The sequence below is a fragment of the Bombyx mandarina genome, chromosome 05, assembly GCF_030267445.1.
Source record: "Bombyx mandarina strain Sakado chromosome 05, ASM3026744v2".
In the NCBI taxonomy this organism is placed as follows: domain Eukaryota; kingdom Metazoa; phylum Arthropoda; class Insecta; order Lepidoptera; family Bombycidae; genus Bombyx; species Bombyx mandarina.
Window position 1 is genome coordinate 9,382,822 of NC_143212.1, and position 13,069 is coordinate 9,395,890.

The following is a 13,069-nucleotide window of genomic DNA, read 5'->3' on the forward strand; positions in this document are numbered from 1 at the left end:
CTCAATATAAGAATTTCTGAGAGATTGACTAACCGATTCAGTGGTGCAGTAATTAACTAACTGCCGGGTCATGGGTTCGATTCCCGCATCGGGTAAACATTTGCGTTGCTCTTACTCTTTGTGTGAGCGTTTATTATATGTATATATTTAACCGTGCACAAGTAGGTATTTATATCAGTCTCTGGTTCCCACAGTACAGACTATGCATGCTAGTTTGGGGCTAGATGACCATATGTAACTTGTACCTAATTATTATTATTATTATAGATTTATTTTCATTACTATTATTTTTATAATCAGGGAAGAAAAGTTCTTATCACTATTGATTATATGAATAAAGAACAAGATTATGTAACGAAAAATATTTAATTTATTGTAACAAAAATATAACTTATATACATTTTAATTAGTTGCGATCACAATGTTTCCGCTCTAGTCCCTAGTTGAGCAACAACAAAATATTAATTATAAAATTTTAACGTATCCCTTTCCCTAGTCCTAGACTTAGTCTAAAATCACTCTTTGTAAAAGTCTTCAATTATGTCTTTGTACTTCTCATAGACGACGTTCCTCTTAATTTTTAATGTTGGCCCTGAAATTAAATTAAAATTGTTACTATCAAAATACTTGTCTATTGATATTTATAGCGTCATCTTTAGATATTTCTAGAATGACATTTGTATCGATGTGAGCTTATGAATTGCTGCAAAAGCATTGATGTCTCCTGGTTTCATATGAACAATAACCATTATTTCAATTCTATTCATTCAATGAGTAATTCTCAGATTTGTTAACCTATAAATATTTTAGTCGCTTTAGCTGTATGGAATTTTATATTAAATTAAATAACACTGTTTTGAATTGACAAACACTTGTGCAGCTGGTATATATTAATTAGGTCGTATGTGTGTAAATTTTCATATCACATTTGCATTTTGTTTAAAACAAATGTGTTGAGTATTATGCCAAACATAATAATGCAGAGTTTGGTTAATCTATAATATGTGAGCACAAGATCGATTTACAGTTTTCCTGACGCTCATTGTTCAAATTGTCAAGATTTTTAACGAATGATCATAAATTGTTGCTTACACGCAGCAATGCAAATATTTAAATCAAAATAATAAATAATATAACAATAACGTACCCAATTCCCCGGTATACACAGAGAAGTCTGAGGGAAGGATCGCAAACTTTTGTACTTTTTGAGCGTTAGAGATGGCATGTTTATTTGCGCGTGTGATACCGGCCTCTATAGCTTTGTGGACCTGTGGACAACCAGAAATGCACTGTGAATTCATAAAATTATTAAGTTAAAATATGCCAATTAATTTGTCCACAGTAGCAGTGTAATTCAGACAACAATACGTATAAGTAAAACAAAGGGTAAATAAACAATAGTAAACAAAAGGTAAACGGGTAATATTATTTAAATCAAAAGTCTGCAAAAATAATCTTAGGCCTCATTCGCACGGGAGTTTTTTAGCGCGCGTTAAAAAAGTATTCAAATAGAACAGATGCATTTCCTAGTATATGTTCATACGTCAGCGCTTTTAAAACGCGACGCTTTTTTATTGCGCAGTGTTGCATTTTGAGCTCTAAGCACAGATTACGTCACATCAAGAACGTTATAAAAGCGCCAACGCCGAGTTTTAACGCAACGTTTTTAAAAGACCCGTGCGAATAAGGGCTTAATCACTAATAAACTATTAAGCACACATACCGCTGGGTCTTTACTGTTAACAATTTCACTGAGTTTAGTTGCGGAACTGCCCAAACTAGCAACCCACTTCCTCGCTTCACTTTCCAATTCATCTAAAGGCTCGCCCGTCTCCGGACTCACCTTAGTCTGTAAAATATTAACAATATTAATTAAACTATTAAGGAACTAGTAATTGATGGATATTAAAACTAGATGATACCTTCAGAGTCAACAAGACAGAGAGGAACTTTCGTCGGTCTCCAATGAGCACAGCGTAGCCTACATGCAGGAGTTCAGCTTGAATAGCTTGCTCGATCAGCACTGGAGCTACATTCTCGCCGCCGGCCGTAATTAACAGCTCCTAAAAATATGATAAAACTTTAGAATATGGACGATAGGATAATTTAGTATTCGACTGATATTATTAAAGCCTCTAATTTTTATAATTTTTTTGTTGCATCGATAGGTGAACGAGCTCACAGCCCACCTGGTGTTAAGTGGTTACCGGAGCCCATAGACATCTACAACGTAAAGGCTGAATCTTGAGATATGAGTTCTAAGGTCTCAGTAGGTATAATTACAACGGCTGCCCCTCCCTCCAAACCGAAACGCATTACTGCTTCACGGCTGAAACAGGCACGGTGACGGTACCCACCCGTGCGTACTCACAAGCGGTTCTACCACCAGTAACAACGAATACAGTAGGTAAATAGTAACAATTGTTATTTCTCATATAAACTCACCTTTATCCTACCAGTAATATAGAGTAGATTGTTCGAATCGACTCTGCCAACATCCCCGGAGAGTAACCAGCCATCATCGTCGATAGCACCTTTAGTCTTTTCTGCGTCGTTCAAATAACCCATAAAGACGTGTCGTCCTCTCATCATGATCTCACCGGGACCGTTGGGACTCATGGAGCCGCCGAATTTCGTCTCGGTTCCCTCCAAAATCTCGCCAGCAGAGTCAAGAGAAAACCTTATGAAACATTAAATTAGAATAAATTAGCAATTTTTCATGTAAATTACCATCGACCTCATGTACTGAATAGTAAGCTATAGTTACATGTGTCCTTAATACTTTTGTAGGAAATTTCATCGAATCGCTACACACGAGTTTGTACTTGGTACCGCCGTCGTGTCGCATTCCGTCATACATTAATGATGTAAGTCGAAATTTAACGATAAGATTCCTCATTATTCTACTGGTGGTAGGACCTCTTGTGAGTCCGCACGGGTAGGTACCACCGCCCTGCCTATTTCTGCCGTGAAGCAGTAATGCGTTTCGGTTTGAAGGTTGGGGCAGCCATTGTAACTATACTGAGACCTTAGAACTTATATCTCAAGGTGGGTGGCGCATTTACGTTGTGGATGTCTATGGCCTCCAGTAACCACTTAACACCAGGTGGGCTGTGAGCTCGTCAGCCCATCTAAGCAATTAAAAAAAAAAAAAAAAAAACGTTATGGTAGTTTTGAACACTTCGCTTTTTCGCATTAAAAGTGTACAATTTCTAAAAATATTCGAAATATTCATAAATACTGACAAAAGAGCGTAGTTTAGTTAATTTTTTTGTTTTAGTTTTCCTACTGCTATTAACAATTATTACATTGACTACTATTAACAAATTTAATACATAATTTTATTTTACTTTAAAATACAGATAATGTAACTGGTAAAAAAAAAATGTTGCAAATATTATTAATATTAAAAATACAGCATGTTAAACCTTTAAAACACTTTCCTGTAAAATTAGTAAGGTTTGAGATTATACAATTTTAAGGCGAGAAGACGACATGTCTTTTATTATTGCTTAGATGGGTGGACGAGCTCACGGCCCATCTGATGTCAAATGGTTACCGGAGGAGCCTATAGACGTCTAAAACATCAATGCCGCCACCCACCTTGTGACATGAGTTGTAAGGTCTCACTTTTAACAGAACAACGGCTACCCCACTCTTCAATCCGAAACGCATTACTGCTTCACTGCAGAAATAGGCAGGGTGGTGGTACCTACCCGTGCGGACTCCCAAGACGTCCTACCGCCAGTAGGTCTGAAGTGGATTGCGACATTCATGCTTCGACGTTACGTCATCCCATCTCAGCTGCGTTAGTTTCATATCGACTCGATTATTTGACGTTCTACTTACTCAATATTTCTTGAATTAAAGTTGTTCGGTTCTGAATAACTTAGATGGGTGGACGAGCTCACAGCCCACCTGGTGTTAAGTGGTTACTGGAGCCTATAGACATGTACAACGTAAATGCGCCACCCACCTTGAGATATAAGTTTTAAGGTCTCAAGTATAGTTACAACGGCTGCCCCACCCTTCAAACCGAAACGCATTACTGCTTCACGGCAGAAATAGGCAGGGCGGTGGTACCTACCCGTGCGGACTCACAAGAGGTCCTACCACCAGTAATTACGCAAATTATAATTTTGCGGGTTTCATTTTTATTACACGATGCTATTCCTTCACCGTGGAAGTCAATCGTGAACATTTGTCGAGTACGTATTTCATTAGAAAAATTGGTACCCGCCTGAGATTCGAACACCGGTGCATCGCTCAATACGAATGCACCGGACGTCTTATCCCTTAGGCCACGACGACTTCGATAGGTACTGTTTTGAAATACTGTATACTCACTTAGGATAAATACTTAAAGTGTGGGCTCCGGCCGCCTCGCTCATTCCGAAAGCATCGACGAGGGGGATATCCAACGAAAGGAAGAATTTCTTGATGTCGGGAGACAGTGGCGCGGCTGCCGTTACGAAAGTGCTGCACTTGTCCAAGCCAAGTGACTCATGAATCTTGCTGAACACTAAAGACTTAGCGAGCTTGTACCCAACTGACGAACCCTCGTACCTGAAAAATTTTAGTCATAATTTTAGTAGCACATGAATTATTACAAAACTACTGCATAATATTATATTTGTTCTACATTTATTCAAATGACATAGGAATTACACTAGCCTATTTTATCTTTGTTTACATAAAAAAAAGTATCTGTTATCTAAACGAGTACGTACACTAGCGTATTTTATTTTAGTTTAAAAAAAGTACCTATCTAAATTACAAAGATACATCGATGCTCGATTGTCTAATCTATGATTAAAATAGTATAAGGTTTTATCTTGCGTTTTCTTGATAATTCTTGTTAACTTCCAGAAATAAAAACATTAGTCATGGTCACAGACTGTGTGTCGTGTTTCAAAAGGTTTTTAACTTCAAATTAATTTTTTGTAAACATCCAAACACGATACGGTGCTGATGTTGGGTTTTTCCTTTTTCTTATTGATATAATTAAATAGACCAGTTTACGGTCGATCTTCTGTAAAGCGACATTTGGATCTCATAGGCAACACATATATATGTAGTATTTCGTTATTGTTCAACGATTTAAAAAAAGAAGTTATCAATTCAACTATTTTCTTGTGTGCTATCTCAGATATTTTTTTTTTCGAATGAATTTAGATGATAACTTTTTCTTATTTGAAATCTTGCGGTTCTCATGTGGTCCCGTTCAAATCTTACCAAGATCCAACCATTAGATCTTGAATTTTAAATTTAATATTCTAATTAAATTATTTAAAAATGTATATAATATAGAATTAACTACGTTGATGATATTCACACTTTTTTTTTATTGCTTAGATGGGTAGACGAGCTCACAGCCCACCTGGTGTTAAGTGGTTACTGGAGCCCATAGACATCTACAACGTAAATGCGCCACCCACCTTGAGATATAAGGTCTAAGGTTTCACATATAGTTAAAACGGCTGCCCCACCCTTCAAACCGAAACGCATTACTGCTTCACGGCAGAAATAGGGAGGGTGGTGGTACCCACCCGCGCGGACTGTCACCAGTCCCAGGTCCTACCACCAGTAATTACGCAAATTATAGTTTTGCGGGTTTCATTTTTATTACACGATGTTATTCCTTCACCGTGGAAATCAATCGTGAATATTTGTTGAGTACGTATTTCATTAGAAAAATTGGTACCCGCCTGAGATTCGAACACCGGTGCATCGCTCAACACGAATGCAAATGCAGTTGGTTTTTTTTTTTGTTAAAAGTTAGTATAATGTGTTGTGTTTTGGATTACTTCAGGCTCTATATGAAGGTTTAGGCAGAGAGAAATACTGAACAACCCGAATAACACAAATATAAAATAACTATGTATTACTTAAAAATAAGGCTCCAGATCAAACTATTTATATAAAAATGGTTTATACCTGTCATGATTAGTTCGTGCTAAAAAAATACCAGAAAAACGTAGGTATTTGATTAGGTTTTATAAAATTACTAAAAAAAATTATTGAAATTAAAATAACAAATCCACAATATGCACTTTTAAACTCCTCATTTTTCATAAATTTGTCTGTAAATACATTATGCTTAAGGTAAATGTTGGAGCAATACTATCTGAACTCACGAATGTACCTACCAATTAACCCAATACTTAAAATAAAACAAAACAAAAAACATCTAATTTTATGGTATCTAAGTAATTTTATGTCCTGTTAACATAATAAACAGGTTCGCATATGAATACTAAAGCTATTAATTAATATAGTATTGATTCAACTGTTTGTATAGTGTATAAATATATTTATTTGTATGAGCTCATTTATTTTGGTAAGTAATGCGAACAATTATAACTATATTATTTAACATTTATTTAAATCACTACGCTTGTAATGAAAACGTATCATGCCTTGTTAGGTATTCTACAATGCTCTACATTAAATGTCTACCAGTTTTTAATCTTAAGCATGCACATGTCATTTTAGACTACGGTTATGAAGTAAGTGTATGTAACATCCATGCAGTAACTGTTCTACTGGGGGTCGTTTTACATACCAAAACCACAACATTTCCGATGTGGTGAGATCTATCGGCAGGCCGTACATTCCAGCTGATAAGGCACTATTAAAATAAATACGTTTATTTGTTTTTAATTTAGTCACTATACGTTTCTTAATTGCCATCGCAGGCAACCAGCAAACGACGCGAAGGAAATTAATCATGGTTGTTCATGGACGTTAGCTACGCTGGAGGCACAGCCAAGACGCTGCCTGGATATTATACTTTAAAAGCGTCGACTGTATAATTTAATATTATGTCAATATCAAAGACCAGTTTTTTTTTTTATATCCTTAAAAATATTTTTGTAATCAGCTGTTACTAAAATTTATAAAAATGTATTATCCGTGTTTTTTTTTCAAGATTCAAACTCGTCTATCATATTGTAAGTACAATATTTAGTTCTTTCAAGGTTTTTTTTTTGTCATATATTTTAATGTGGATCATTCACTGCGATATCGAAATTGAATAGTAGTTCAAGAGTACGCGTCCACAAACCTTGGTAATGGCCTCAACCCATTTGTTTTAGTGCCAAGACGCATCGTAAAACACATATTTCGAGCTGTTATTTGCGTTAACTTTGTAATTCTATATTTAGAAGTTTTTAATCCTTTAGAAGAAAATACTACTTCTTACAATTTTCAACAGTCTTAGCCTCACTAAAGAACTGAATAATGAAATTGTTTATTTAAACGTAATTTATAATGTTCTGATATATATGTGTACAATATATGAACAAAATACGTCCGATTGGTGTAAGATTGCACATTACCGCCCTGTTGTCGGGGGTCAAGAACTTCGGGTCGCTTGGCCAGCGTAATAAATAGGAAGCCAATATTATATAGTTTCTTGACAGACCTACTTTTCCCAGTCATATTCACATTAAAGGTTCTGAAAAAATATATATTCGAAAGTTAAAAATCTTACCCGTTAATCCTGGCGAGGTGATATTGCAGCCCTTTCTCTTTGGCCCATAAAGCAATCTGCTTTTTAAGTGGACCACTGGATGCACCTACGGCCATAATTTTCTCGTACATTTTTTCCCATACCCGAGGGACCCCCAGGAATCTGTAACCAAAAAAAATACGCAATCATTATTTTATCAATATGGGTTTTAAAATAAAATGGCTAAGTTCGCATCTTTCTAATTCAAGAGGTGGCAATCTGGGGATTGAGCACATGATACTACGTATATATTTCTTCTGAAGTTCTGAAATTTTACGCAACGCTAAGTGTATTCAGTAATGCTGATGGTAAGCAGCCCTTGTAAATGTATTTTCACTATACTTCTTGGGTTTTACAGTTTATTAGTAGCTTATTGTAGTGGTACTTAAGTTTAATGTATTGAAGAATTATCAGTTCTCATGATAGCTGGTTGTTTTTTTTTTTTTATTGCAAGATGTTATTGCTTCGTCGTGGAATTCATACGTGAACATATGTTAAATAACTTTTTCATTAGGAAAATTGGTATCAGTCTGCACACATCTCAACCTTTAGGCCACGACTTCTACGTTTATTAAATGAGTATCATTTTTGATGAATACTTATTATTCGTGTAAAAGATGGAGGTATGGTCACGGTCCACCTTTTTTCCTTAAATAAGAAGCGCTCATTTGGTACTCAATGGTTACTGGACACCAAGGTATCTCAAAAGTTAATTCTGTCACTTACCCTGAGGCAAGCATCGAAACCACGATTATTATAGGTATTGAATTATTACAGGTATTACACAATTATCATTATAATCTATATTTATTTAAAATGTTATTAATTATACACAATATTTTTAAAAATATATTAAAATACAATTTTTTAAAACTATATAAAAATAGATTGTCGCTAATGGCGGTGTCTACGACACAATTATTATTGTTATAGTGACCACCCCGCCCTTGAAACCTACTATAGACTGCATCGGCCTTCGAAAGCTTTTCAGCAACCATTAGAGGTTGAATCGAATGGTATGTAGAAATAAAATACAGTACTAGTAGTAGCGCTTTAAGGCCAGAATCACCTCAGACACAGCCCACTGAGTTTCTCGCCGGATCTTCTCAGTGGGTCGCGTTTCCGATTCGGTGGTAGATTCTGCGAAGCACTACCGTTGCTAGGGCTAATGTTAGCTACGTCGTCAGGTTAGAGCCCCGTTAGAGCACACTCGGTTAAGCGGGCATAACCCCTCGAGGCTACCAAAATAGGTTTTTTTAATTTTTTTTTATTGCCTAGATATGTGGACGAGCTCACAGCCCGCCTGGTGTTAAGTGGTTACTGGAACCCATAGACATCTACAACGTAAATGCGCCACACACTTCGAGATATAAGTTCTAAGGTCTCAGTATAGTTACAACGGCTGCCCCACCCTTCAAACCGAAACGCATTACTACTTCACGGCAGAAATAAGCGGGGTGGTGGTACCTACCCGTGCGGACTCACAAGAGGTCCTACCACCAGTAATTACGCAAATTATAATTTTGCGGGTTTGATTTTTATTACACGATGTTATTCCTTCACCGCGGAAGTCAATCATGAACAATTGTTAAGTACGTATTTCATTACAAAAATTGGTACCCGCCTGCGGGATTCGAACACCGGTGCATCGCTAGATACGAATGCACCGGACGTCTTATCCTTTAGGCCACGACGACTTCAAATAGAAAAAAATAGAAAAAAATAGGTAGATAAAAAAAAAAATTGTCATCTTAGTAAATGTAGTACAATCATTGTTATTAGTTTAGCTATTTACATAATCGATTAGACGTCTAATAGATTAGCTAAACAGATTAGAAAATGCAAATTGTGTCTGTGTTTTCATAATTAAAAATATTTATAGTCGAACATTGACCGATTATAAATTTGCAAAACGTAGTTTTCCTAGTTTGTCTCATTTAAATCTGTGTGGTATATCTATAGTATGTCTCTTTTTGGGTATCTAGATCCGTTTTGCATCATTATCAATGTTGAATTTATCTATAATGATATAATTATTAGTGGCACGGTATTTCGTAAACCTATTTTATCGGAGTAGCTTGGAAAATACCAACCTTTGATTAAAATATAGATTAAATTTTTTTCACAGAGGAAAAATGAATGAAGAATGTCTAAGTAGCAATAGACTTAAATAATTCATTCATATTAAATTTAAACAACAACTAATTACATTTAGTTAAATTTTCACGAAATAAAATGTATTTATTATAGTTGAAATCGGTGAAACATTGTAATGATTTATGAGTTAGAAATATTCATTTTGTACATAGCGTGCTGTAATATAAGTACTCATAATCATAAAAGTATCTTATTATACCTTGACAATTAAGTTAAAATATCACAGTACCGTGGCGGTAGCTATCATAGAACAAATCTTTAAATGATATTTAAACGCTAACATTTTCAACATAAATATTTGGATATGCGAAAAATCACATTTGAATCTGAACCGTCGGTCTACCGATCAATTTCATTCGTCAGGTAGAAGATGTTTACTTTGGCGTTTTCTCTAAATTGCTTTAAAACTTTAAACCTTATAAAATAGAAACTACACCTACATACGAAAAAATCTCGAATCTCTAATCTCTAATCTTCGAAAAATGTATAATCTCATTAGAACCTTTTTTATTGGCATTGTAGGCAGACGAGCAATTGCTCCACCTGATGAGAAGTGGTCATCGTTGTAAATGAACATCAGTAATGCCAGAGGCCCCGGCAAGCCGCTATCTACCAAAAAACACAACCTTTGAACCGAATTGATCTTCAGTTATAGCTTATGTAACATAACAGTGAGACCAAAAAACGTAAGATAAGTATGAGAAAATAATGAGTTTTGACTAAATAGAAACAATGTAATTAATAGAGTTTGAAAAATTAGTGTAAATCCATTTGTATAATTGAATATGCAATGCACATAGCATAGAATATAATCGCTGATTATTTTACAATGTTCGATAAAGTAATCCGGTTATGAAACGTTTACAACTGCTCATTATCTGTAGGTATGATGTATTTATTTAAGCGATCTATCTTAATTATTATACTTAGCCTGGCCATAAATACTGTTACAAAGGAAACAAAAAAAAATCTATGGCAAATAACATATTTTATTACTTTTACAGTGTGTTAGTTTAATGCATAAATATAATACAATTTAAAGTATAAAAAGCTAATTCGAAGTGGTCTCCATTGGCTGCAATACAGTCCTTTAAACGTTGAGGCCAGTTATCAATAGAAGCACGCACTCTTTCCATGGGAAATTTTTTCACTGCCAATCGTACGGATTGTTTTAGGGACTCAAATTATCATGGCGTTTAGAGCAAGCCGTACTCTCTAAAACTGACCATAAATCATAATCCAGCGGATTAAGATCGGGACTAGACGACAGCCAGTCTTCAGCTCTGATGAAGTCCGAAACGTTCGTTTCCAACCAAGACTGCGCAGACCGAGCTTTATGACCTTGTAGCCGAGTCTTGCTGGAATGACCATTCTTGATTATTGAACATGGTGTTGTTAAGGGGCTTCACTACCTTCTCAAGAATGGTATCTTGATACACTTGTGCCGATGATTTGATACCTTTTTCACAAAAGTATGGCTCAGTCACTCCTTCACAGCTAATACCCCACCAAACCATCACTGAAGTCGGATAGTGCCCACGTTGCACTCTGTCGACTAATTGGGAAGCTTCCTTAGAGCTTTGAGCATAAATACGGTCATTTTGTTTGTTAAAATGTTGCTCAATTGTAAAAAATTTCTCATCCGTAAACAAAATTTCTCTATGACCTCCCTTTGCGTACCGCTTCAGTAGTTGTTTAGATTTTAACACCCTATTCTCTTTTAAATTATCAGTTAAGAAATGACCAGTACGTCTCTTATAGGCTGCAAGTCCTAAGTCATCTTTTAAAATACGCGACATGGTTTTAGGTGCTATCTTCATCTCCCGAGATAAAATCTTTTGCTTTCGGACAGGATTTCTTCGAATTCTTTCTCTTACTGCTTTGACCACCTTTTTCGTACGAGCACTACGTGGACGGCCAGATCTTTTTCTGTCACAAACAGAGGTCTCATTGCACCTATTAATAGCCCGCTACACAAACATTTTACTAATACCAAGCGTATGGAGAGTTTTAAAAATTGCATTTGGCTCCATACCTACTTTGTGTAATGCAATCACAGCGATTCGGTTCTCTTTATCGCCCCACTCGATTTTAATGTCGCAAAATATTGTACAATGTATTGGCGCCAAAATGAGAAAACTCAATGAGCAATCATATAAAAATGACAGATTCCAAATTCAAATGTAATATTTTGTTTATTTTTAATTGTAACAGTATTTATTGCCAGACTAAGTATAGCTAGCTATAAGAGTTTGTTGGAGTTTGAATATAAATGTAATGGCAGGCAACACTTGACACATGATTACAGATTTCGAATATTAGAATTATTTTAAATGTTTAAAAAACAGATGATTGTATTCTCGTAAGAAAGTCACAGTACTTCTCATCTAGACACGGCAAGAGAAACATGTAATAGTTTTATAAAAAAAAATATATAAAGATAATAATTTTATAATGGTGTAAGTGTTCAAGCTATCTGCAATATAATTACAATGAAGCAGTTGTGTTTTTAAATAGCCCCTTATCACCTAAAGAACCCAATTACCTCAAATTTAACCGTCCAACAGAGTCCTTTAATTATTTGTAAAAATAAAAAAATAAAAACGATAAGTAAATCCTATGATGTAAATAGTACACAATACGAAGCATATAAAATATAAATAAAATGGCGTTATGTTAATTATGTAATAAATCAATTTCTTAAGTTTTATTTTCTCAAGGCAGGATCAATAAACGTGCGTATATATTTTTCCTTGGATACTACAAAGAGATTGAGAAACACAATTGATAAATTGTTTTAATTTTATAATATTTTAGTAAAGAAAAACTTTTATCATGTAAAACGTTTCAAACTCTTTACTTTTAAAAACATATCTTTCTTAGACAGATTAGATTTCTTAGAGAGACAATCACTCACCTGTCTGTCATCTATATATTAATACGTGAAGCAAAAACTTTGTATCCCTTTTTACGAAAATTGCGCGGACGGAGGAGTATGAAATTTTCCACATTTATAGAGAATATAGAGAAGAAGGGCACAATGCTAATATTTTTTTAAAATAATGCATAAAAGATACATTAAATCAATAAAGAAAAACTTACACATACTACATACCATGTATTTGACGCACCCACGCATGCATACCTACTATTTATTGTCAAACTTTTGTTCTTGGCGTTTGTTGTCAAATTGAGAATAGATTAAATATTGTTTGCCTTTGTTAATATTTTTATAGTGTAATCTTGGCGAAATTTGTGATTATAGAAGTGTGAAATACAATCTTAATAGTGTGCAAACTTACAATTCCAATTAATTATAGTCGAATTTCGACTACTGCGGGACCTCTAGTTCAGTGAAAAAAGTTCAGTTTTGTAGTTTATTATTACCGTGTAAATTAT

The 13,069-nt window shown here is 34.9% G+C and overlaps 1 protein-coding gene across 5 annotated transcripts in view; it reads right to left on the minus strand.

Annotated features, from left to right (window-relative positions):
- Positions 1 to 347: 347 nt before the first annotated feature.
- The window catches only part of LOC114248151 (very long-chain-fatty-acid--CoA ligase bubblegum), a 31,646-nt gene continuing 18,924 nt past the window's right edge, over positions 348 to 13,069 (minus strand). For 3 of the 5 annotated variants that reach the window (XM_028181303.2, XM_028181309.2, XM_089727436.1), the window contains exons 9-16: positions 7,496 to 7,636; positions 6,566 to 6,631; positions 4,348 to 4,566; positions 2,446 to 2,680; positions 1,923 to 2,063; positions 1,724 to 1,849; positions 1,148 to 1,268; positions 348 to 592 (exon numbers count right to left, since the gene is read on the minus strand). In XM_028181303.2, the coding sequence (XP_028037104.2) occupies positions 516 to 592; positions 1,148 to 1,268; positions 1,724 to 1,849; positions 1,923 to 2,063; positions 2,446 to 2,680; positions 4,348 to 4,566; positions 6,566 to 6,631; positions 7,496 to 7,636 (1,126 nt within the window). In that variant the 3' untranslated portion in view covers positions 348 to 515. The remainder of the gene's footprint in view (positions 593 to 1,147; positions 1,269 to 1,723; positions 1,850 to 1,922; positions 2,064 to 2,445; positions 2,681 to 4,347; positions 4,567 to 6,565; positions 6,632 to 7,495; positions 7,637 to 13,069) is intronic. The other 2 variants (XM_028181316.2, XM_089727435.1) reach the window with 1 other exon arrangement.